Below are 27,412 nucleotides of genomic sequence, written 5' to 3'. Positions count from 1 at the left end.
CTGAACCTGTGCTGCAGGTCCTGAGGCTCCTGTACCACCTTTCTGATGGCTGCAGCAAGAAAAGAGCATGGCCTGATTGGTGGAGGTCCTTGATGGATGCTGATTTCCGGCGACACCACTGCTCAGTGGTGGGGAGGGCTTTACCCACGATGGGCTGGGCCATATCCACTACTTTTTGTAGGGTTTCCTATACAAGGGCATTGATATTTTCATACTACGCCATGATACAATCAGTCAATATACTCTCCACTACACATCTATAGAAGTTTGTCGAAGTTTTACATGACATGCCGAAACTTTGCTAACTAATGACCCTCTCCAACTCTGATTCCCTGTTGAGGACTGGCTCATGGACCTCAGGTTTCCTCCTCCTGAAGTCCATGTTCAGCTCTTTGGTCTTACTGACGTTGAAGGAGAGATTGTTGTTGTGGCACCACTCAGCCAGATTTTCAGTCTCCCTCCTGTAAGCTGATTCATCACCACCAACAGTGGAATTGTCCAGCAAACTTAAATATGGTATTAGAACTGGACTTATCCTCAGAGTTATAACTATAAAGCAAGTAGAGCAGGGGGCTGTGCACACAGCCAGGTGGTACACCTGTGCTGTTGGAGATCGTGGAGCAGATGCTGTTTCCAATCCGAACTGTCTGGTGTCTGCAAGTGAGGAAATCAAGGATCTAGTTGCACAAGGAGATATTGAAGCCTATTGATTGGTTTTCAGGGGCTGATGGTATTGAATGTTGAGCTGTAGTCAATGCAGAGCACTTTTGCTGCCCATATGTTCCAGGATGGAGTGAAGAGCCAATGAAATAGCACCTGGTTTTGACCTGTTGTGCTGGTAGGCTCCTCAGGCAGCCGTTGATATATTTCACAAAGTACACTGCAGATGCTGTCCTGACAAAGGGTCTCGGCCTGAAAAGTTGACTGCTCATTTCAACGGATGCTGCCTGACCTGCTGAGTTCATCCAACTTTGTACGAGTTGATATATTTCATCATCTGCTTCTCAAAGCATTTCATCACCGTGGATGAAAGTGCTACTGGATAATAGTCACTGAGACAAGTTACCATGTTCTTCTTAGGCACCAGTATAATCGAAGACTGCTTGAAGTAGGTGCATACCTCAGACTGTCAAAGTGAGAAGTTAAAGATATCAGTCAACAGTCGAGCCAGTTGATTAACACAAGTTTCCAACTCTAATTCCCTGATGAGCACTGGCTCATGGACCTCTGGTTTCCTCCTCCTGAAATCAATGTTCAGCTCCTTGGTCTTACTGACATTGAATGAGAGATTGCTGTTGTAGCACTACTCAGCCAGATTTTCAGTCCCCCTCCTGTGAGCTGATTCATCATTATCAACGGTATTATCCAGCCGGGTGCCAAGTCTGGGCCAAATACTTTCAGTGGGTTCACTTTCCTGAAAGGTGTACATGCATCAGCCTCAGAGCCTGAAATCACAGGATCATTGGGGGCTGTGGGAGTTTGTGAAGGTGCCTCCATGTTTTGATGGTCAAAGCAAACATAAAAGGCATTAAGCTGATCTGAGAGAAAAGCATTCTTGTCACCTCTGTCACTTAGTTTACCTTTGTAGGAGGTGATGTCATTCTAGTCCTGCCACAGTTGTCGAGCATCATTCAGTGATTCAAGATGGGTCCAAAATTATCACTTTGCATGTGAAATGGCTTTCTGGAGAACGTACCTGGACTACTTGTATTTATCTTCAGTTCTATTCAGTTCTAGTGACCAAGTTATATGCAAGATGTCCAGATAGCTGGCCCTCAGTAAATTGTGGATCTCACGGTTCATCCAGAGCTTCTGCTTAGGGAAGACACTGAATGATTTTGTGGACACACAGTTGTCCATGACTGTTTTTGTAAAGTCTATGGCAACTGTCATATATTAGTTCAGATCCTCTGATGAGCCCTTGAAAGCGGCCCAGTCCACAGATTTGAAGGAATCCTGTAATCACTCCTCTGCCTCCCAAGACCACCTCTTTGTTGTCCTTACCTCTGGAGCCTTGCTCTTTAGCCTCCGCCTGTATGCAGGTAGGAGGAGGCCAGCTAAGTGATCAGATTTACTCAAATGAAGTCTACCGTGGAATAGTAGGCATTTCTATTTGCAGTGTAACAGTGATCAAATGTGTTGGGGCCCCTGGTGCTGCAAGTGATATGTTGATAATAATTGGGCAGAGATTTCCTCAAACAAGCTTGATTGAAGTCCCCAACAATGATTTGAAAGGCATCACGGTAGGCTGGTTCTTGTTCGCTGATCACAGCATTCAGTATCTTGGGTGCCTGCTTAATATTGGCAATTAGGAATATGTAAATTACAGTCAGCATCACAGAAGAGAGCTCTTTGGTAGGTATATGTAGAACAGTCAGCATTTAATCATTAGTTGTTCCAGGTTGGAGAACAAGAATGCAACAAAACTGCTGCATCTGAGCACCTCAAAGAATTTATCATGAAACACAGACCAACCGCCCCCCACCCCCCACACCTTTTGCCTTCTCCAAATCTGAAGTTCAGTCCAACTAATCCAACTAATATATTGAGAAGCCCTTGGGTCTTACCATCTTATCTGGTGTGTCTAAAGTGAACCATGTCTCTGTGAAACACCAGCACAGCAATTCCTCATTTCCTTCCAATACAGCGATCAGAGGGAATGAGCAATGTACTAGCTAAGTTAAAAAGCCACGATCCCAGAGGTTGTCTATGGTTCTAAATGCATTATTACCCAATCAATGAGAATCCTACCAAAGGGTAAGATGCAATGTTGAATCCCCGGTACACAATGAAGGAGCTGATGATGATGCTTCAAATGATCTCAGCACTGTTCTGCTGGAATTGGGAGCTTTTTCACCTCCCGTGTCATTCAATTATATTTGAAAGCAATTATCAATGTGGAGGTGAGGTAAGGAAGAGCAGGAAATGCTGGAGTTTTTTTTTACTTCAGTCATAAAGTGTAAAGGGGGTAGATATTCTCCTTCAATGTTTAATAAAGTTTTTTACATTCTTACTCATCTTGGCAATCATCAGTACTCCGCTGATTAACCTTGACCAACTTTTATTCACTTGTCCCAATATTTGAGGTTTGGTGTCAGATTTTACAATAACAGAATTGTGAAGTGCTCTGGAATTGTTTTAAAAAGTGCTAACTAACTGAGAAAAATCATTGTCCAATTTCATTCTTTAAAACAAGATCATACTTATTTTGAATGAAAAGCTGGTTTATAATAATGAACTATTTTTGTTTTGTTTCTTTTTTATTGCAACTTTATCCTTGGAATGTTGCCATGTTTGGGGCAGGATCCAGCACCACGTCTGTGCAATAAAGTTTTAATAGATTACTGATCTACACAAAATAGTTTTTTGATTCCCTATTTGGCAGCAAGCTCTGGAAAAAATTTAGAATAGAATACTGGCAAATATTATGCACATAGTTAATACTCTTTATTTTGATTTTGCAGGAGAAATTGCAAAAATAAAACACACTCACACAGGAAAGCTCGAAGTTCTCATTAACGGCAGAGACTTGTATTATATTAAGGTACAGTTGGCAAACTGCTCTCCTGAATGCTTGTTTTAAATAGATATGTGCAGCTCATCTGTTCCCCTGGTGTGTTAAGGTAGGTTCTTGTTATTATACCTTTCAACTTGGAGGTCTGATTCCATGAGTGGAAATCTTTATTGATTGGGCACAGAGACATATTCTGACTTTGGTTACTTCGCCCTTTGCAGTGATATTCAGATACTGGTTTGGATGTTGGAATGTTATCATCTGACCTCGAAGATGAATACAATACATTAACATAAGTCTCATAAAAATGAATCACAGAAGACTGTGCACTCACAACACTCCCTCTGTGTCGTATATGTCTAGGAACAAAACGTTCCCCATAAGCCACTTCCAGACTTGCCCATTAGGAATGATAAGATGAGATTGCTTCAGTAGTGTTAAAGTAGAAAACATACAGTAGGTCAACCCAATTTTGTTTTATGCCAAGTTTCCAAAAGAGCTTCAATACCTATTTTGCACACTGTGACACACTTAAACCACAATGAAGATTTACACCAATCAAGAGCATGAGGATAACTGGGGAGAGGGGTAAATGGACCACTCAAGGATAAAGGAGGGAACATTTACTTGGATTTGGAGGATGTGGATGATGTCCTAAATGAGTACTTTACACCAGTCTTTACTAAGGAGAACGATTTGGAGGATAGGGAAGGCATTTTGAGATAAAAGAGGAGGTAGTGGCGGGTCTCTTAAAGAGCATTAAAATTGATGTACCCAGGGCCTGATAGGATATACTCCAAGTTATTGAGAGAGGCAAGAGATGAGATTGCCAGGGCCTTCACCATATTGTCATGTCCTCTCTAGCCACAGGCGAGATCTCACAGGACTGGCAAGTAGCTAATGTTGTTCCATTATTAAAGAAGAGAACTGGGTACAATCTGGAGACCATAGACTAGCGAATCTCACATCAGTGGTGGGAAAGTTATTGGAGAGGATTCTTAGGGATAAGATTTATGACTTTTTGGAAAACCATGGCCTAACTAGGGAGATCCAGCTTGACTTTTTGTGGGGCAAGTTGTGTCTTACTAACTTGATTGAGTTTTTAGATGGGGTGATGAGGTTGATTTATGAAGGTAAAGCCGTGGATTTTGTCTATGTGAATTTTAGTAAGACATTTGACAAGGTCCCTCATGGGAGGCTCATCCAGAAGATTGAGATGTGTGGGATCCATGGTTAATTGGACATTTGTGTTCAGAACTGGCCTGCCATTGGAGGGAGGGTAGTAGTTGAAGGGATGTATTCTAGCTGGAGATCTGTGACTAGTGGTGTTCTGCAGGGATCTGTACTTGGACCTCTGCTGTTTGTGATGTATATAAATGACTTAGTAGATTATATAAATGGTAGGTTAATAAGTTTGCAGATGATCTAAAGATTGGTAAGGAATACAGTGCAATTAGGGCGACACGATAGTGTAGTGGTTAGAACAGCACTTTTTAGTCCAGGGAACCCAGGTTCAATTCCCGCCACTGCCCGTAAGAAGTTTGTACATTCTTGCATTGTGTGTTTTCTCCAGCTGCTCTGATTTCCTCCCACAGTCCAAAGGCATGCTGGTTGTAGGTTAATAGGTCATTGTAAATTGTCCCGCGGTTAGACTAGGATTAAACCATGCGGGGCAGCATGGCCTGAATGGGCAGAAGAGCCTATTCCGTGCTGTACCTCAATAAATAACTAAATATAGATCAGTTGCAGCTATGGGCGGAGAAATGGCAGGTGGGGTTTTTGCCCGGCCAATATGAAGTGCTGCGCCTTGATAAGTCAATTATATCAAGAGACTGTACACTGTTAAGGGCAAGACCCTTAAAAAGGTTGATGAGCAGAGAGATTTTAAGATCACAGAAAGTAGCTACACAGGTTGATAGGCTGGTTAAAAGGCATCTGGCATGCCTGCCTTTAGCTGAGACATTGATTTCAAAAGTAGGAAGTTCCGTTGCAGCGTTCTAAAACTCTAGTGTGGCTGCATCCGGAGTATTGCATACAGTTCTGGTCATCCCATTATCAGAAGAATGTCAAGGCTTTGGAGAGGACGAAGAAGAGGTTTTTCAGGATGCTGCCTGGATCAGAGGACTTGTACTGTACTGTAACAAGAGGTTGGACAAACTTGGGTTGTTTTCTCCAGAGTAGCAGAGGCTGAGGGGAGATCTGACAGAGGTTTATAAGATTATGAGAGACACAGATATGAGAGGAGTAAGTTCAAAGGAGATGTGAGGGGCAAATTTTTTTACAAGGTTGCCTGGAATGTGCTGCCTGGGGTGGTGATAGGGATTTTAGGAGACATTTAGATAAGCACATGAATGTAAGGGAATGTTGAGCAAACTTGTGGGCCTGAAATAGATAAGTCCCTGGTCCTGATGTAATGCATCCCAAGGTACTGAAAGAAATGGCAGAAAATATAGTCGAGGTTTTGGTGATAATTTACCAAAATCCTCTGGACTCTGGGCAGGTCTCAGCAGAATGGAAGATGGCAAATGTCATGCCACTGTTTGAAAAAGCATGTACTATTGGCCAGTTAGTTTAACATCTGTAGTTGGGAAAATGCTTGAAGCTATCATTAAAGAAGAAATAGCGAGGCATCTGGAAAGAAATGGATCCATAAGGCAGACACAGCATGGATTCAGCAAAGGCAGGTCATGTCTGACAAACTTACTGGAGTTCTTTGAGGATATAATGAGCGCAGTGGATAGAGGGGAACAGATGGACATTATTTTCTTGGATTTCCAGAGGCATTTGATAAGGTGCCGCATAAAAGACTTATCCATAAGGTAAGAATCAGAATGAGAATCAGGTTTATTATCACCGGCATGTGTCATGAAATATGTTAACTCAGCAGCAGTTCAATGCATTACATAATATAGAAGAAAATAGATAAATAAGTAAATCAATTACAGTATATGTATATTGAATAGATTAAAACCCATGTAAAAACAGAAATATTATACATTAAAAATGTGAGGTAGTGTTCATGGGTTCAATGGCCATTTAGGAATTGGATGGCAGAGGGGAAGAAGCTGTTCCTGAATCGCTGAGTGTGTGCCTTCAGGCTCCTGTTCCTCCTACCTGATGGTAACAGTGAGAAAAGGGCATGCCCTGGGTGCTGGAGGTCCTTAATAATGGACGATGCCTTTCTGAGACACCGCTCCTTGAAGATGTCCTGGGTGCTTTGTACACTAATACCCAAGATGGTGCCAACTAAATTTATGATCCTCTGCAGCTTCTTTCGGTCCTGTACAGTAGTCTTGTGCATAGAGTTGGGGGTGATGTATTGTCTCGAGGTAACTGGGGCTATGATTAGCACTGACCTTTCTTCTAGATGACATATCAAAGGCAAGGTCCGCTTCAGATCTCCAGCCCCCTATAGTTGAATAGCTGCACATATATAAAAATTGAATCACCTTATGTGTTTAGGACGTGAAATGAGTGTTAAAACAAAGGTATGTCAGCATTGCCATGTTTGTATTGGAAAAAAGGAATTAATGGAGCATGTGGGTGAAGCTATTACCAGACGTAAGTGCGTGCAATTACTTTCCTGACTACCCTCTATCTCTGGTACATTATTTATGCCCTTGGCTCTCATGGTTCCCCATTGGCTGGAGGACCTCCTAGTAGGTATTTGTCACTTCCAACCCCATTTCAAGGTTAGTGTGACTACCAAGACCATTGATTTCTTGACTTCTTGAAACATTTCCATCCATCTCAATGGTTTGCAGCAATCGTTAGTTTTAGAAGTGTAGACTGATAGGTGTCATTGAACCATATAGCACTTGATCAGCTATTTCTTCCCAGCAAGTCTGTGCTGTACATCAAGCATACACACTAATTACTCCCTGCATTTCTATCAATTCCCTCAGATCCTCTCAGTCACCTACACACCAAGGGCAATTTATAGCGGCTTATAATATGAGGCTTGATGGCTCCAGGCCTGCACTCAGTGGAATTCAGAAGAATGAGGGGTGACCTCTGAAACCTTTTATATGTTGAAAGGTTTCGATAGACTGGAGGTGGATTGAATGTTTCCTATGGTGGGGGAGTCCAAGACCAGAGGACACAACCTCAGAATAGAGAGACATCCATTTAGAACAGAGATGAGGAAGAATGTCTTTAGCCAGGGAGTAGGAATCTGTGGAATTCTTTCCCACAGACAGCTGTGGAGGTCAAGTCATTGTGTGTATTTGAGAGATTCTTGATTAGTCAGGCCATGAAGGGATACGGGGAGAAGGCAGGAGGTCAGGGTTGAGAGGGAAATGGATCAGCCTTGATGAAATGGTGAGGCAGACTTGATGGGTGAAATGGCCTAATTCTGTTCCTATAACTATGGACTTACTAACCCACCAATTCGTAAGTCTTTGAAGTTGGAAGGAAATAGTCCTTTTCCTTCACTAGCATTACCATCACCAAGCCCTTCCCCTTCCACATCCTGGGATCACCCCCGACTAGGAATCTGCCACATTAAAACCATGGCTGCAAGAACAGTCAGAGGCTGTGGTAGGTGATTCATCTTCTGACTCTACCAAGCCTTTCTGCTGTCAGGCCTGATTCGGGAGCGTGGGGGAATACTCCTCAGTTGCTTCAACGATTGAGAAGATCAACACTTTCCAGGAAAAAACTGCCCTCTTGATTGGCACCTTATTAACTACATGGTCTCCCTGTGTGTCATTTTGAGAATGAATGGCAGTTACTGAGAGCACCTCCCAAACACAAGATCTCCACCAATAAGTACAAAGCCATTAATTCATGTGAATGCTGCTGCTTGTAAGCTCCCTTCAAAGATTTCTACTGCACTAACTTGGAAATATATCATCAATCATTATTCATTGGTCGATAGGCCTGTGAAAATACCGCCACCAAAGTACCAGCTGCAGTTCAAGAAAGTGCCCCAATATCACTGAATTGCTCATACTTCTGGGTTATAATACGTTCCATTTGGGCACATTCTGGTGAATTGGGAGCAGCTTGGAACAGAGTTGTAATGCTATTTTAAGATGTACCTCCTGGGCTTCTGAATTCCTTGTTCATTGTTTCAATATTCCAGTCTTTTGATGACTTGTCTGATTTTGTTCTAGGGATGGACCAACTTGCAAAATCTTGGTGGAGAGCAGATGTTTTTTTCCCAGTTGGAAGTCAAGTTCACAAAGCATGGAAGTCCTATAATACTGTCTGGCAACATAACCAGAGTCCCTGAGCAGAAAATAGCAATTATTTTATCACTTAACAATGTAATGAAAGAGACAGCTACTGTGTCAGGTCAGTACAATTGGAAAAAATCTATTGCTTATTTGCATTCCACGGCCTAGCCAAATACATTGAAGCATAGTTACTAAAAATCAGTTTTACAACTTGTGCAATGAAATGAAAGTCATAAAAATAATGTTTTGTATGACTTTTTAAGGAATTTCTGGATAGACCCATTTGAGATCATCAATCAAAGCAGCAGATTAAGTTGATAAGTATTATGTGATAAGTGGTTTCAGAAGCATGCAAATTTAAATTACACATTTAGGTTTATGAAATCATTACTCATTTATGAAAACAATAATGTTTCTATTCAGCCTTCCAATGTCCAATCAGTGGAAGGGATCTTTCTCATCTTTCCCAACTTACGCAGAGGCTGTTCAGACAATACATTGTTAAAGGCAAGGTCCTTTACAATGTTGCTGAGCAGAGAGATCTTGGGATCCAAGTTCTAGTTCCTTGAAGGTGGCTACACAGGTCGATAAGGTGGTTAAGAAAGCTTATGAAAAGCTTGCTTTTATTATTTGTGACATTGAGTTCAGAAGTCAGGAGGCTATGGTCGAACGTTATAAAACTCTGGTTAGGCCACATCTGGAGTATTGTGTACAGTTCTGGTCGCCCCACTATAGGAAGGATGTTGAGGCTCTGGAGAAGGTGCAGGAGAGGTTCACCAGGATGCTGTCTGGTCTGGTTTAAAGGGCTTGTGCTATCATGAGAGGCTGGATAAACTTGGGTTTCTTTCTTTGGAGCACTGGAGGCTGAGGGGAAACCTGATAGAGGTTTACAAGACTTTGAGAGACATAGATAGAGCAGACAGAGTGTGTCTGTATCCCAGGGTTGAAATGTCTAATGCCAGAGGGCATGCATGGAAGGTGAGAGGGGTGGGTTCAAGGGGGATGTGTGGGGTAAGTATTTTACTCAGAGTGTTGGATGCCTGGAATGCGCTGCCTGATATGATGGTAGAAGCAAATATATTAAAGGCTCTTAAAAGATGTTTGGATAGGCACGTGGATGTAATGGAATTAGAGGGATATCTACGTATTTGTAGGTAGGAGGGATTAGTGTTTGGGTGGTTTTGGTTTGCTTTTTAGCTGGTTTGGCACAACATCGTGTTCATGTGCTGTACGCTTCTATGTTCTATGTGATTACTGTTCTGCTGATCCCCACATCAATTCCTAATCATCATACCCAATTACATCTGTAGAAAAAACTGAATTCTGCATTTTGAAGTTTTTGTCCGTAATTTGTGGAGTTTCTACAAATTGGGAAATTGGGCCAAGCATTTTCTGGTGTCAATCATTCTGACTGATTGTATTTATCCTTTGAATTTCCCCACCTGATCAATATGCATGACTGTTTTGAATTATTTAGCAGAAGAAATTGGGTCAAAAGAGCTTGTTATTATGTAATTGGCGTAACAAGAGGCAGAGTTGATCATGCTGAAATTAATGAATGATATTTATCAATCTATCTAAAAATAATCGGCCCTTCTGGCCCTTCGAGCCTCACGGCCCAGCAATCCCCAATTTAATCCTAGCCTAATCATTGGACGATTCATAAATGAACAATTAACCTACCATTTGGTACATCTTTGGACTGTGGGAGGAAGCCAGAGCACCCAGAGGAAACCCACATGGTCACGCAGAGAATGTACAATCTCCGTACAGGCAGCAGCAGAAACTGAACCTGGGTCACCGGTACTGTAAAGCATTGTGCTAACCACTATGCTAACCCGACATGTGAACGAAAGTGACTATACCCCTCCCTCCAATATGGAATAGGGTCCTTGTATTCATAAAGATCTTCCTATGATTTTTTTCCTTAGAAAGAAATCGTTCCAGATGGGCCTTTGTAAAAGATTGAAGTGTCTGTGAACTGGCAATTATAGTTCACAGACTTCAATCTGCGGATACAGCAGCTGCTACTTTTTGGTAGAGGCTCTAAGTCACCTTCAACCAAGGGTAGTGCTGTATGGTTGGGTGTTCCTCATTTACTATTATCCATCCCTTACCCTCACCTCAATTTAAAAGTTGGAAGGTAGTTCTTAGATTTTAAAGCTACAGTGGAATTGGGGTGGACTGGAGGTTGAGAGCCAAGGAATGTGACAAAAGAGTTAACATCCTGTTCGTTGGCAGAGAAAAAAAGAAAATTTGTTTTTCTTTGGTCATCCAGTCTGGCTTTGTGGAGGGAGGCTATGACCTGCATTAGCTGAATCAGTCATTCCTGGCTCCATGCCACTTCCAGCTGAAACCATCTGTGTCCTTGTTAAAGGACACTGGTAATTTCTCGGGCCCCACAACCTAAATAACTACAAAATCAAAAAAATTGCAGATGCTAGATATCTGAAGTAATAACAGAATGCTAGAAACACTCAGCAGGTCAAGCATAATGTATGGAAAAAGAAACAGCCAATATTTCAATGTAAAGTGTCTTAGTTGGAACAAATACAACTTGAGTTTTGATATTGAGTTGGAACGCAGCTCAAACTGTGACACTTCTGTACATGGAAAGAAAACAGCATTTTGACTTTTCTTTCATCTGTGTGCAGTTAATTTGGAGCAAAAACTTGACGAGAGACAAAAGCAGTACTCAATAGAAGCTGACACCTACCTTCCGCACATTCTGGCGTGCCAAGTAATTGGTTTCTTGCAGCAAAGGGGAAACACTCTGTCTTCAACACTACGAGCAAGATATGGGCTATTTGGTAAGCCAACAAGTGTCTATGGTGATGTGAAAAGGCATATTTTGCAAGGTGAACATTAAAAACAGTTTGGACTATATTGCTCATTTTGGTAAATGAGTGATCTTTACCTGGATCTACTCTTTGCCATCATTGCCCATCCTGAACAGTTCAGATCCACAATAGAACTCAGTTTCATGATGAGTGCATTGATACTTTGTCCTTGCGTTATACTTCAGATACTTTGTTAAGACTTGTTCTACAGTATGATTTCAACTTTACCCCATTTTACCACTGCCATTATAATCTCATTCTTGGAGACTGCTCTGTGTGTGGGTGCAAGGTATAATCTTGTTATTGAAGAAGGGATTGATAGTTTGTAATAACAATATTTTATTTTAAGGTTTGCCTAGCAAAAATGCCAAAACTTGAACCAGGGCTAAAGATGAGCTACTATCAGAACAAGATGGCATAGCTGGAAGCTATTTCTGTGCTGACCCTTTTGAAGAAGTATCCAGTTAGACCATGCCTCCTCCTCTTTCTCCCAGTGCTACAATATTCATCTAATCCCCCTTTTAAAGTTGCTGTTGAATCTACTACCCTCAGTGTACTGCCAATTAACTTAAATGTGTGAATTTTGCTGATAAACCCACTGGTCATTGGATGTATTTCTGCTGATGCTGTGTTTCAAGTGCAAGATTCTCTCAGGCAGACTACTGACACATAAGGTAAACTAATATGAATAAGGAACCACCAATTGAGTGAAGGGCTGATCAATTTGACTCGGAAGCTATCTTGTGCTAAGGTTGTTCTGTAGCACACTGATAACAGCTTCAATCATATCCTCATCACGGCAGGTTTTAGTAACACTCAAGGGGCTAGCTCTTGCATACCATTGAACTAGCAACCCATATTCTTAGTCTGCAAGGACTCATTAGGGACACTGGACCAGGAGGGTTCAATTTTTCTTCAGGATGTGAGGCCATTAGGGGAATGTTGCCACAGTGGTTGGGAGTCTAGATCAGAATCCTCATCCTGAAATTGGAGGAATGATGCAGTTCGATGGACATCTGATGCTATAATTCACTCAGATGCCTAGTGGAATTTTTCTAAAGTAGTGTAAAATTGCTCCAAACTATGGTTTCACTCCATCAAAGCTATATTTGTTCCTAATTCTTTCTCTTTATTTACTCTATCAGGACCATAATTTTGAAATAAAACCTCCCTTCAACATTTTGTGTTCTAAGGAGGACAAAATCAATCTGTTGATATTCTCCACCTGGTTGGAGTCTTCCTTCACCATTTCTGTTTTGGTAGTTTTTCTCTGCAACAACTTAAATTTTGGTTCCTGTGAACCTTAATCAGTTTCAAAAGATGATTTACCACAACTTGCTTGCTGTTTTTCTCCCTGTGTCTATTTTAGAGGCATTTTCTTTCTAATGATCTTCACATCACAACATGTTTACTTGATCTCTCCCTTTCTAAGTGTGGTTTAAACTCATACCACTTATTTTAAATTGCATATCCTTATTCTTCCAGAGAAAATTAACTATTCACATTTCTCTGCGTGACACCTGCTGCATTTCCGCTCATTTCATTTGACTTAATGTGTGTCCCTGAAATGGTTTTTATGACCTAGTTTTGAGAACATTGCAAACTTGGTCATTATGTCCCATCAAGCCTTTGATCATATAGCCAATATTTTATACTTCTATAATCTGGATAGACAGCTTTAAGTCTCTACTTCCTGCTTTCTGTCCATTAGTCAATTTTGTTGTGACATGGGCACTGTGCTCTTAATCTATTGGGCTTTGTTGACAGAATTATTACATTTTTATCTATTACATCAAATAGTCTATTCATAGAGTCATAGAGCACTGCTGTACAGAAACAGGCCCTTTGACCCATCTAATCCATGCCAAACTGTTACTCAGAGAGTACGTAGCACAACTAGCAGGTGTGTTTACAGACATTTTTAATCTCTCGCTCTCCCAGTGTAGAGTGCCCTCCTGCTTCAAAACATCCACCATTGTTCCTGTACCTAAGAAGACCAAGGTAATAGGTCAGAATGACTGGCGTTCTATTGCGCTCACCTCAATAATAAGGAAGTGTTTTGAGAGGCTGGTCAAGGACTACATCTGCAGCATACTGCCACACACACTGGACCCCCTACAATTCACCTAATGACACACCAATCAACAAATGACATGATTGCCACAGCTCTAACATTGTCCTTACACTTCTGGAGAAGAGGGATGCTTATGCAATAATGCTGTCCTTGGACTACAGTTCAGCATTCAACTCTGGTATTCCCATCAGTCTCAACAAAAAGCTCAGTGATCTTGGCCCTCACCCTGCCTTGTGTAGCTGGATCCTGGACTTCCTGTCAGATTGCTGGCACATGGTAAGAGTGGGTTCTCACACCTCTGACCCTCAACACAGGTACCCCTCAGTGCGGTGTCCTAAGTCCCCTCCTTTACTCTCAGTATATCCATGACTGTGTCACCATCCACAGCTCTAATCTGCTAATTAAATTTGCTGACAACACTACACCGATTGACATAATCTCAAATAATAATGAGGCAGCCTATAATAGGAATGGAGACAGGCTAACCCCTATTGACATCAATGGATCTGTGGGTTGAGAGGGCGGACAGCTTTAAGTTCCTCAGCATAAGCATCACCGAGGATCTCACGTGGTCTGTACGTACTGGCTGTGTGGTGAAAAAGGTACAACAGTGCCTCTTCCACCTCAGACGGATGAAGAAGTTTGCTGTGGACTCCCAAATCCTAAGAACTTCCTACAGGGGCACAATTGAGAGCATCCTGACTGGCTGCATCACTGGCTGGTATGGGAACTACTTCTCTCAATCACAGGACTCTGCAGAGAGTGGTGTGGACAGCCCAATGTATCTGTAGATGTGAGTTAGGTCATTTACAAAGACAGGTGTATAAAAAGGGCCCAAAGAATCACTGGGGACCCAAGTCATCCCAACTACAAACTGTTCCCGCTGCTCCAATCCGGGAAATGGTGCTGCAGCTTAAAAGCCAGGACCAACAGGTTCTGGGACAGCTTCTTCCACCAGGCCATCAGACTGACTAATTCATGCTGACACAATTGTATTTCAATGTTACACTGACTGTCCTGTTGTACATACTATTTATTATAAATTACTGTACTGTAAATTGCACATTTAGATGGGGACGTAATGTAAAGATTTTTACTCCTATATATATGATATGAAGGATGTAAGTAACAAAGTCAATTCAATTCTGCCTAGTTCCACCAACATGTACCTGGACCAAAACCCTCCATACCTGTTCCGCCTATGTGCTTATCCAAACTTCTTTTGAAATCAAACCCATATCCTGTACTCCCTCTGGCAGCTCATTCCATACTCTAATCGCCCTTAGAGAAAAGAAGTTCCTCCTCAGGTTCTCCTTAAATATTTCACTTTTCACCCCAATCCATGACTTCTAGTTCTAATCTCATCCAACCTCAGTAGAAAAAGTCTGCTTATATTTAACTCATCTATACCTCTCATAATTTTGTATGCTCTTGTCCTAACCTATTCATTCTTTCCCTATAACTTGGGTCTTCAAATTCTAGCAACAACCTTGTAAATTTTCTCTGTACTCTTTCAATCTTACTGACATCTTTCCTGTACGTAGGTGAACACAATACTTCAGACTTGGCCTCACCGGTGTCTTACACATCATCAACATAACATCCCAACTCCTGTACTCAGTACTTTGATTTATGAAGGCCAATGTGCCAAAAGTTATCTTTTCAACCCTATCTACCTGTGGTGCCATTTTCAAGGAATTATGAATCTATTTTCCCAGATCCTTCTGTGCTACTACGCTCCTCTGTGCCCTATTGCTTACCATGCAAGCCCTACCCTGATTTGTCCTTTCAAACTGCATCACCTCACACTTGTCTGCATTAAGTTCCATCTGCTATTTTTGACCCCATTTTGCCAGCCGGTCTAGATCCCGCTTCCAGCTTTGATAACCATCCTCACTGTCTGCTATGCTTCCAATCTTGGTGTCATCTGCAAATTTACTGATCCAGTTTACAACATTATTATCCAGATCATTAAGCTATAACTGAGAAATAACAGTGGACCCAGCACAGATCCCTGCAGGATGCCACTAGTCACAGGCCTCCAATCGGAGAGGGAACCATCTACTTTAATTCCCTGTCTTCCCCCAAAGCTAATGTTTAATCCATTTTGCTACCTCATCCTGAATGCCAAGTAATTGAACCTTCTTGACCAACACACAATGTAGGACTATGTAATAGGCCTTGCTAAAGTCTGTGCAGACAACATCTATATTTCAGGTAACTTCCTCAAAAAACTCTATATGATTGATTAGACATGACCTACAAAGCCGTGTTGACCATCCCTAATCAATCCCTGTCAGTCCAAATACTTATATATCCAGTCCCATAGAATACCTTCCAATAACTTACCTGTTACTGATGTCAGGCTCACTGGCCAGTAATTTACCAGCTTTTACTTAGATCAATGGAAGAACATTAGCAATCCTCCCATCCAGCACCTCACCTATGGCTAAGAACATTTTAACTATCTCTGCTAGGGTCACTACAATTTCTACACTAACATCACACAATGTCCAAGGGAACACCTTGTCAGGCCCTCCTCTGCAATCTGTATATAGTCCATGACTTCATGCAGTTTTGTCTCACTTCTTTAGACTCTGTGTCCATCACCCTCGTAAATGCAGTGCAAAAACCCCTCTAAGGTATCCCACTTCTCTTTCGGCTCCATGCATAGATGACCACTCTGACCTTCAAGAGGACTAACTTTGTCCCTTGGAATCCTTTTGCTCTTAGTGTATATGTAGAAGACCTTTGGGTACTCCTTCGCCTTTTCTTCTGGAGCAACATCATGCTTGTACTCAAGCACCTCGTTCTGCCATTTTGCTTGTATCTGCTATACACCACTTCCTTTTTAAACAGGACTCAATCTCTTGAAAACCAAGGCTCCCTAAACCTGTTAACCTTGCCTCGTATTCTGACAGGAACATATAAACTCTGTACCCTCAAAATTTCATTTTTGAAGGCATCCAACTTATGAAGCATACCTTTGCCAGAAAACAACCTGTGCCAATCCACATTTGCCAGATCCTTTGTTACCATCAAAATTAACCTTCCTCCAATGTAGAATCTAAACCCAAGGACCAGACCTTTCCTTCTTCATAATTATCTTCAAAATAATACATCATGATCACTTGATGCAAAGTGTTACCCTACACAGACTTGTATCACCTGCTGTTTTATACCTTACTACGTACCATATCAACTGCATTATAAGACCATAAGGTATAAAAGCAGAATCAGGCCATTCAACACATCAAGTCTGCTCCACCATTCCATCGTGGCTGATTAATTTTCTCTTTCAAACCCATTTTTCCGCCTCCTACCCATAACCTTTGACACCCTGACTAATCAGGAATGAGTCAACTTCCGCTTTAAATATACACAATATCTTTGCCTCCATAGGTGTCAGTGGCAATAACTTCCACAGATTGACTACCCTCAGGCTAAAGAAATTCCTGCTCATCTCTGCTGTAAATGGATGTCCCTCGATCATGAGACTCTGCCCTTTGGTCCTAGACTACCCCGCGATAGGAGACATCCTCTCCACATCCATTCTATCTAGGCCTTTCAATATTCAATAGGTTTCAATGAGATCCCTCCTCATTTTTCTGAACTTGAGAGAGCAAGTCCAGAGCCATGAAGCATTCCTCATATATTAACCCTTTCATTCCCAGAATCATTCTCGTGTACCTCCTCTGGACCCTCTCCAATGCTGGCACAATTTTTCTGAGATAGGGGTCCGAAAATTTCTCACAGTGCTGCAAGTCCACTCTGACCAATGCCTTTTGGAGCCTCAGCATTACATCCTTGCTTTTATATTCTAGTCCTCTTGAAATGGATGCTAACAGTGCATTTGCTGCCTTAACCACCAATTCAACCAGCAAGTTAACCTTTAGGGAATCCTGCACAAGGACTCCCAATTCCCTTTGCACCTCCGATCTTTGAATTTTCTCCCCACTTATATAATAGTCTATGCCTTTATTCCTTCAACCAAAACGCATGGCCGTACACTTCACTGCTCTATATCCCATTTGTCACTTCTTAATGCATGTGATATGAACAGTGGTGGTGTTACTGATAGAAGAGGGGGTTTGTCTTGGACTACAGAATGATCTTGATTAGCTGACAATGGCAGAGCAATGGCGGGTGGAATTTAATGCCAGTAAGATTGAGTTTATTTATGTTGGGGCTGGGGGTCTAATAAGGGTAGTACATACACCATATATGGTTGGGCCCGCAGTAGTATTGAAAAGACAATCATCTCAATGCTCAAATGTCAAAATTCTCGAAGAATGCATCAAAAGTAGACAAGGTGGTGAAGAAGACATGTAGGATGCTTGTCCTCATTAGTCAGGGCAGAGAAGAAGAGATGTCTTGATAAAACTTTAAAGCATTAATTGGGTCACAGTTGGAATATTGTGTGTAGTTCTGGTCCCAACAGTATTGAAAGGATGTGATTACACTGGAGAGGGTTCAGAAGAACCCTCATGATGTTGCCTAGGGTGAAATATTTCAGTTGTGGAGAGAGATTTGTTGGGTTTCTTCTCCTTGGAGCAGTGGAGGCTGAGGAGATGTACTTGACAGAAGTGTATCAAATTATGAGAGGTGTAAATCGAGCAGATAATAAGAAACATTTCCCTAAGGAAGAGATGTGTAGAACCAGAGGGTATTGGTTTAAGGTGATAAGTAGGAGTTTTCATGGGGATCCAAAGATGATGTTGTTCTCTCAAGGAGTGGTTACGATTTGGAATGCAGCAACAAAATTAGTCAAACCTAATTTACTTTTAATGAATCATGTTAGTTTTATTTATCAACTAATTTATTTTTTCCAGTTTCCATTTAATTTTGAATGGGTTATTGTCTGTAAAAGCTGCCCATCATTGACTGACTGACCCATGGTTTCTGGTTTTATATCTTGCTCTTCTCACTCTGTCACACCACCCCAAGAGGTGCTGAATGAACGTAGGCTATTTCCTTTGGATTGAATGATTTTTCTGCTGTGAGTTCGGGAAAAAACTTTAAGTTCTTCCTCTGCCCATGTTTTAATCTGATCCAATTTTTCTTCTGCTTCCTCCTATGTGGGTCTCAAATAATGCAAACTGCTTCAACTTCACCTCAGCCTTTAGCAACTTAGCACTGAGGCAAAGTGTGAGGCTATCAAAGCTAAGATGCAATGTTTAAGTTACTTTTCTGTGTTTCTTAGCATGAGGAGAAGGACATTATATTGGGGCCAAGCATAGCATTGCTTTACGATGAATTACGGCAGAGAAAATTACCAACTGCCTCCTGCCGTGGTTAGCTTATTTTTACTTATAACCTATTCTATAATTTAAATCAAATGTTTCTATCAAAATTTGCAACAGAGTAATCTTTGTTTTTACCTGCTCCAATGTCTGTTATTCCACATTTGTGTCCTGCCTCTCCTGAAAGCTGAGTCATGGTGAGAAAAGCTTCCAGAGATTCTGGTTTGAAACCTATACACTGACCATGAGTCAGTCGATGCATTAATTTTAGAGGAAGGACAATCTTGAGCTGTACGCTCCCAGTCTTCATACAGACACATCTGGCAGAGGATGATGAATAGAAATAAGAAATGAGCACGTTTACTGGCCAAGTGTTCCCCTTTACAAAGCTCCAGCTGTTCAGTTACCTCAGGAACAGCACCACTGTTCTTGAGCAGCACAACAGAACACTGACCTTCTTCGTCAGTGTTTTTGACAGCATTTTATTAACAGAGTCACTAGCCCTTTGATCTTTGTTATTCTTAGCAAAGCATCATAAACTATTTGTTTAGACTGGAGACTTTATCACTTAATGATCCTGGAGGGTCTTTAAGTTTCAAAGCTGGAAAAACTTTGGCTTATTCGCAACTATAGAGCGTCAAAGCTCACGGCTTGCTCAGTGATGCTGCTGCCATAAACTGAACTGAGAGCCATCGCACACTATGCTTACGCAGCTTCCAAGTTTCACTTAGTTTGCATGATTACACCAGAATGTGGCTGTTCACTCTGAGCAGTGCCTGGATGTAGGATGCCCATTTTGAATGAGCAATCAACTGGAAGCTGCAATTCCAAATGAAAAATACTTTTGCAGGCACTCCCACTATATGATATCCCCATCAACACCACCTGCCTCCAATTCTTTGCCTAATCCCTCCTCCAGCAATCCTGGAAACTCTACCTGTGCAAGCGAACAATCAGTGGCCACCATTCCAGCCCTGTTGTTCGCAACGGCTAATAGGAAAGTAGGGATGATGTTATCAAGATGCTCGGTGCTCTGCGTGCATCCCCCCCTTATTGTGGCTACAAAGTTTAGTTCTGATGTCAGCACAAATTAAGAATTTCTGTTTAAAAAAGTACAAACCCTACAGCTTTAAACCAAACTCCCTAACTGAAATTCACATCCCTTTAAAGCCAGCATGTCACTTTATAATGAGATGTTGCAGGTTATTACTGCCACTTGAATTCCATTGGTCAATTTGCAATGCTTTTACTTTGCTTCCTTCAATCCTTTGACCATTGAAGAAATACAAAATCCGATAGAATAGTTAAAGAAAATATAGTGAGGGACTGCACCTTGCGTAGGTCTGTTAGTGTTGTTGTCTTGAGTACAATAGAAAGGTGGCAATAAACTCAGAGGTTTAAAAAAAAGCTTGTTTGAATTGCAAGTCCACTTCAAGATGTGGACACTTGTCTTATGGACAACTCACTTGGCTAAATGGCAGAATGGATTTGTTCGACAGCTGTGGGACTCCGGGCTGCTTCCGATGGGTAGGAACAAGGCATTTCTCACCTAAACCCACCCCACCAAGCCAGAACTGAGAACTCTGAGCAAACACGCTTGCTCACCCGCTGAGTCAGTGTGGACGGCTAAAATGTCAACTTCCATCTTAAGAACTGCCTGGGTTACAAGCTGTTGTCAGGAGCAGAAGCCTGTCATAACCCGGAGAGGACCTATATTCTCAACCAATCCAGTCAATTGTGAAATCTACTTTTTACATTAAATTTGCATATGTATTATTAATTCTGTCTCCCTCTAAAACAAGGTGATGCGCTGAACCTTCAGCATGAATGTAACATGGCTGAGAAAATTAAGAGAGAAGCGAGCCCTATGGAAACTTATAAACTCCAAGTGCAACATGAATTTCACTGCACTCAGATCACAGCCTATAATCATAAGGTATTCCACTTAATCTAATCTGAAAATTACAGTGAGACATCAAAGAAATGTTAGAAATGCAATTGCAGTCTGAATGTTATGGGGTAGACTTTGTTGCACAGCAAGTTATTTGACAGAATGTTCACCTCCTTTGAACAGTCAGCTAACACACTGATCAAAAAATTAGATTTTCAATTTGGAGACAAGACTGCAGACACTGGAATCTAGAGCAAGAATTAATCTGGAGCGAAGAACTCAGCTGGTTAAGTAGCAGCCACGGGGGGCAAAGGAATGGCTGAGACCCTGTTAATTTTAAGAGACACCCCATTCATTCTGCTATATAATTACCAGATGAAGACAGAAATTTGCCTTGTGGCAGTTGGTGAGTATAAGAGGCAAAATGAGTTCAAGGTTCAATTGGGTGCTTTGTTCTAAACTTGATCAGATTTGGCTTGTTTGGCCAGAAACCGTAGAGGAAATAACAATAGCTCTACATTCCAGACTTATATATTAGCCAGAGGGTAGTGAATTTGTGGAATTTATGACCACTGGCAGCTGTGGAGGCCAGGTCATTGGGTGTAATTAAGGCAGAGCTTGATAGGTTCTTGATTGGACACAGCATTAAAGGTTACAGGGAGAAGGCTGGGGAGTGGGGCTGAGGAGGGGGAGAGAAAGGATCAGCCATGATTGAATGGCGGAGCAGACTCAATGGGCCAAATGGTCTTATTCTGCTCCTATGTCTTATGGTCTTATGGTAAGTGTGCAAATCAGCTGTTTGTGGGGATAAAAAGATATGCCCTGTGAATTGTGAGCTCATTGCTAGTTGATTTACACCAACGCTCTTAACGTCACAAAAACTAAATGTGAACATGCATTAGCTGCAGTAAGGGCCCATTAAACATTGTTTATGACTAGTGTTCAGAGTATGAGTTCTGATGAAGAGTCCGTGAGTTTGCAGAGGTTGAAACAAGAATTCTGTTTCAATTTCTACAAACACTGCCTGATTTGTTGAATGGTTCTGTTTTTTTTTGTTGAACTGGATAAAGCATTCCTAGTTGCTTTAAGATAACCTCCTCTCCTCTCCCTCATGTATGGGTTTCGAGTGAGACCTTGACAACATACCAAGGACTTTGTCCTGACTGAATGACTCAGGAAATAGTCAAATGCAGTCCGATGACACTCCTGTCCCTGAAAGTCAAGCTCCAATTTAACAACCCAGACTTGAAACCAGTGGTGGGTTGCTGAACGCCTTATCGACTTGCTCCATCTGCATTTGTCCTAAATATTCATTTGCCCCAGCTGGAAAATCAGTCGTTCAGGTTCTACTGGTCTCCTTTAAAATTCAGGTGAGGGAATGAAGCATAAAATTGCATCAGTGAAATCGAAGTTAATTTCCCACATGGACTGAATGGCCTGTTTCTATAATATACAACATTGTTGGTTTTTGATGCACTGCCATGAACTAAGGAGTGTCTATGTACTCTGACAGCTTCACCTCCAACATGAGGAAAATGAATCGCGGACTTATACACAGCTTGAGATCAACTACGGAAGGCACTGGGATGAGATAAATAACAAGAAAAAGATTTTCATCACTCAGGTGTTTAAGAATGATTCCAGTCTCAGCTTAACCAATTACTTCATGGAGGTGAGTTGTTTCATAATAGTTTGAATTAAATTCTTCCAAACCAGAAACTCTGGTGAGATAATAAAATTAGAAAGTCTTTGTGGCAGAAACCAAAGCTGACTTCTAATAGATTTACATATTTTCAGTAAATCCTGACAACAGGAGCTTTCCAATGTGAGGAGCTAAATTCAAAATCTTAATGTTTTACACCAGATAGGGCATAATTCTTACATTATAATAAAGTTGTTTCTTTTTATCATTCTTTCTATTTAATAGAACTAAGTGAATGTTTGCTATGTGAAATGCATGGTCAAAATATTGGGACATTCCAATATCTATGTGGTAGCTTTGAGATTTTTTTAATCTGGGGGAAGCAGGAACAGCAATAAAGGAACAGTATTATCACCCGATGGAATTGTTGGTAGTCTTATACTGAAATAGCAGACTTTTCATTATCAAGAGAATAGTTGATGTCTGCAGAATTCACGGTTTTCATGTCATGTTGAAATGTTCCCAACTGAATCTTTCTTGCTCTAAACTACAGCTTTTTCTTCAATAATTTGAGTTAATGAATTGAAGTGTCTCATTTGGGCCATCTCTCTCCCTCTCCCATTGTGCCTACAAACCTTTCATTGGATTTTTCTGAATGTGACACAGATTAAGAACCACTATCCTGTAATCATAATAACTAGATACATGCACTAGATTTTCTTAGCGTACTACAGCCAAAACTGGGGAGATTTAGGTGGGTCAGCAATATTTGGTCCATTTCAGGAACTGAGGCTCAACGCCAAATTCTTTTCTCAGTTTCCTCATCCTTTATACATTATAGGATAATTTATTTAATACACGTTCCCTGTGACATAGCCTCAACTAATCATTGTTTCTTGCAGTACTAAAGATTTGAGATAAATTAGCAGTCCCCCTTTCAAAGGACAGGGGGGTCTTTTTTTTAATCCTTTAAGCCTTACTGCAAAATAGAAACTCCTCTTCCCCTTTAAATGCTTCTGTCTATTTTGGTTGCTGTACCAAAAAAGCTCATTGTAATACGGCTGGAGTATTTCTCATTGGAATTCCATGAAGAGTGCTAGCTGAGCATCAACCCAGAGGTGAATCAGGGTTACGGTGTAGCTATTCAGTCCCAATAGAGGTTGAAATTTCAGAAATGCCACCAACTTGTCAGTAACGCAATGCATGAAATATCTTGTGAATTATCAACTGGGCCAAGGAATCAATACAACTTTATAACCATTTTTGCGTACAATGATTCCTTGTATGCAAGGGAATTCAATCAATATCCCAATTATGTTGACTTTTTTGCATTTTGTGCATAGAATTATACAGCTAGGGTCTTGTGTACACAATGTGTATACACTCATGGTGCATCATTGACTTAAGGTGCTTTTGTAGGCTAAATAATTTTTAGGCAATTGGATCTTTCTAAATGAGTTACAAAATGCTGATATGATGAATATCAAGTTTTTCATTTCCTTAATTTTTTTTAACATCACAAATTATTTTCTAATTCATTATCTAGTTCACCTTGCAAATTCCAGAAAAGCAAATTAATTACAAGACACAGCTACAGCATTCCCAGTTGCTGCAGGGATATGCTGAGAGCAACACAGAAGCCAAAGTATTCTACAATGACAAGATTCCATTCCAGGCAGGACTTCAGTGGAAGGATACATCGAAACCTAATCTAAAAAAGTGGGAAGGTAAGACGATTAGAAGCTGGTACATTACAAGAAAACAGTGTTTTAAATTATTACGCAACCGAGAGGTTATGATTCGATTTGTGTTCAGAAAAAATATTCTTTTTAAGCCAAAATGAAACACAAACATTTTGCTGCAATTGTCAACAGTGAGTAATGGGGTAACTGCTTTCTTCCTATGTCAAGAGTTTTGTGCAAGTGTCTGGTTCTGGCAGCAATTTCAGAGCAGAATCATTGTTAATGTCATGAATGTGTGACAAATCAGATAAATGTTTGCAATAACGTGTTCAATTCCAAGAGTAAGAAGTGTGAATGGATACCTTATATGTGCTTGAACTTGAAGTTAGTTCATGACAGATCTCTAGTTTAAACCTGAGCGAAAACAGAAGTTGTCAGCACACCAAAAGTACAAAGAATAATAAACATTAAATATAAATGTTATCCTCAGAATCAGAATCAGAATGAATATCACTATCATATGTTGTGAAATGTGTTATTTTGTGGCAGCAGTACATTGTAATACATTTTTTTAAACCTATAACTGACAATAAGGAGTACATCTAAAAACAAAATTAAATAAGTATAGATGAGCAAGATAGAAAGGTAGTGTACATGGTTTTACTGTCCATTCAGAAATCTGATAGCAGAAGGGAAGAATCTGATTCTGAATAGTTGAATGTGTCTTGATACTCCTGTACCTCCTCCCTGATGGTAGTAATTAGAAGAGGGCATGTCCTGGGTCTTGGGGGTCCTTAATGATGGATACTGCCTTTTATGGGGCATCGCCTCAAAAAAACGTTATCCTAAGACTTTGAGATTTAAAAATTTCATTACATACCACATTATCATTCAATTGAGAGTAATTGGATCTGATGTTCACTTTATGAATTCACTGAGAACAGATGAACAAATCAAGCAATTATTTTGGCCAAGGTGGTTGCACATTTTCCTTTGAGGTTGATACCAGATTGGAATGTTAGAGCTCTCACAGAACAAACCTGGGTTGGGGTCACTGAGAATGGGAATTAGAAAGAATCTGAAGTACATTTCCATATCGCACATTTGGGGGTGGGGGGGGGGGGGGAGGAGGTAAAGTCCAGTAAATGAATTTTATCTCCTATTTGAAATAGAGCCAAATTTAAATAGAGGCACCATTGAGATGCATAAGCAATATATAACTGAGACCCAGTGACAAAAGGCCTGGGAAAGCAGAAACCTTAAAAATGTTGTAAAGGCTCCTCGACAGCTGGAAGGACCACGTATCTGAGAAACAGCTGAAACTAGAGCTCCGTCCAGTAAGGGAGCAGGGGAAACGGCGGTTTAGGCTTACCCATTGCAAGAGGGGAGTAGGTAGAATAGAAGAAAGGGAAACTTTGCAAAACCTCTTAGACTGGCTGATTTTATTCTTATCCTTTTATTCAAAGCTGGAAAATTATTAGTAATGCCTTATCTTCTAGGCATGTACATCACTCACTGGTGTTCCCAGGATCAGCCCTTTGCTCAATCCAATTTACTATGCACGCATGTATCCCATGTTTCCGTGTGTGCTGAAGACACACGGCTCTGCCTCATCACCCCATGCCTGCCTCTGCAGCCTAAATTGCTCAACTGTTATCCCACACCCAGTACTAGATGAGGTGTATCTAAATATTGAGAAGAATGAAGACGTTATTTTCATCTCAAAACTTTTTTTTTAGCCTCCATCTTGTCATTCTCCCTGGCTGAAAGTGAATCAGACTGTTTGCAAACTCTGGTGTTGTACTTGGGCTTGAGTTGAATTTTGGACCAAACACTGTAATTTCTAAGATTCAGCCTTGTTGCATCAGCCCACTCTAGTGTAGTCTCAGTTTATTTGGAGAAGCTTTCTTCCAGACCTTTTTTTGCCTTCTCCTCCCTTTTAGGACTCACTAGAATTTCTGGATGCATTTCCTGGAGAAAAACTGCAGAGAAGGAAAGGTGTGTTTGGTTTAGAGTTACACACACAGAATGCTGAAGGAACTCAGCAGGCCAGACAGCATCTAGGGAAAAGAGTACAGTCAACATTTCAGGCCAAGACCCACGACTGGAGAAAAAAAACTGAGGAATGGATTTAAAAGGTGGGGAGAGGAGAGAGAGAGAGAGAAACACAAGATGTGATGGATGAAACTGAGAGGGGGAAGGATGAAGTAAAGAGCTGGGACGTTGATTGGTGAAAGAGATACAGGAGAAGGGGGAGTGTGATAGAAGAGGACAGAAAGCCATAGAAGAAAGAAAAGGGGGAGGAGCACCAGAGGGAGGCGATGGGCAGGCAAGGAGATGAGAGGGGGAAAAGGGGATGGGAATGGGGAGGGGGAAGCGGGACCATTACCAGAAGTTTGAGAAATCGATATCATGCCATCAGATTGGAGGCTACCCAGACTAAGGTGTTGTTCCTCCAATGCTGAGCATGGCCTCATAGTGACAGTAGAGGCGGCCATGGACTGACATGTCAGAATGGGAATGGGGGGTGGAATTAAAATGAGTTGGCCACTGGGAGATCCCGTTTTTTCTGATGGATGGAGCGCAGATGTTCGGCGAAGCGGTCTTACACTGGCAGCGCCGGGCACAGTATGTAATCCCAACAGCCTCACCTGGAAGGACTGTTTGAGGCCTTGAATGATAGTGAGAGAGGAAGTGTAAGGTCAGCTTCATTTCGCTTGCAAGGGTAAGTGCCAGGAGGGAGATCAGCTGGGCAGGCCAAATGAACAAGGGAGTCGTGTAGGGAGCAATCTCTGCGGAAAGCAGAAAGCGGGAAGGAGGGATGGAAAGATGTACTTGGTGGTCCGATCCTGTTGGAGATGGCATTAGCTTCTCGATTTGGTTTAGAGTTGGTACCATATCACTTGGCAGCTCTAAGACAGGTCTTAAATACTTCCTGGCATCTGACTATGCAGCAAAACCACAGAAACAAGAAAACAAATGCAACAACATTAAGAGAAATCTCAAGCTTTTAAACATCAACCGGACAGTTGTTCAAAGGATTCATTTACAATTTTCAACTTTCCTCTCATGTAAAACTCTTCTCTCCCTCGATTTCTGTAAAGGTTCATTGAATCTGGACACTCCTTGGCTTTATCTCCACTCCTCACACAAGCTGAACCAGCCTCATGCCCGTGCTTACCAATCAAGTGTAGAAATTACAGCAGCCAAGGCAATATCTGTGAAAAACTTGGTAATCTACACCTACTACAAGAACAAAGGCAACAAGAGGGAAGGAAGAATCCATATTCATACTCCCAGCACCACATACTTAAAGGTTAGCAATAGCCTCTACTCTCCTCTTTAA

The 27,412-nt window shown here is 41.3% G+C and overlaps 1 protein-coding gene across 1 annotated transcript in view; it reads left to right on the top strand.

Moving 5' to 3' along the window:
* Positions 1-27,412, top strand: part of LOC132399349 (uncharacterized) — a 215,820-nt gene that overhangs the window by 54,452 nt on the left and 133,956 nt on the right. The window contains exons 13-19 of the mRNA XM_059979603.1: positions 3,465-3,544; positions 8,632-8,812; positions 11,349-11,504; positions 20,654-20,787; positions 22,256-22,414; positions 23,931-24,111; positions 27,171-27,382. Coding sequence (XP_059835586.1) covers positions 3,465-3,544; positions 8,632-8,812; positions 11,349-11,504; positions 20,654-20,787; positions 22,256-22,414; positions 23,931-24,111; positions 27,171-27,382 — 1,103 coding nt within the window. The remainder of the gene's footprint in view (positions 1-3,464; positions 3,545-8,631; positions 8,813-11,348; positions 11,505-20,653; positions 20,788-22,255; positions 22,415-23,930; positions 24,112-27,170; positions 27,383-27,412) is intronic.

This window comes from Hypanus sabinus, chromosome 9 (assembly GCF_030144855.1).
Source record: "Hypanus sabinus isolate sHypSab1 chromosome 9, sHypSab1.hap1, whole genome shotgun sequence".
NCBI lineage: Eukaryota > Metazoa > Chordata > Chondrichthyes > Myliobatiformes > Dasyatidae > Hypanus > Hypanus sabinus.
This window is presented reverse-complemented; position numbering and strand designations above follow the sequence as displayed.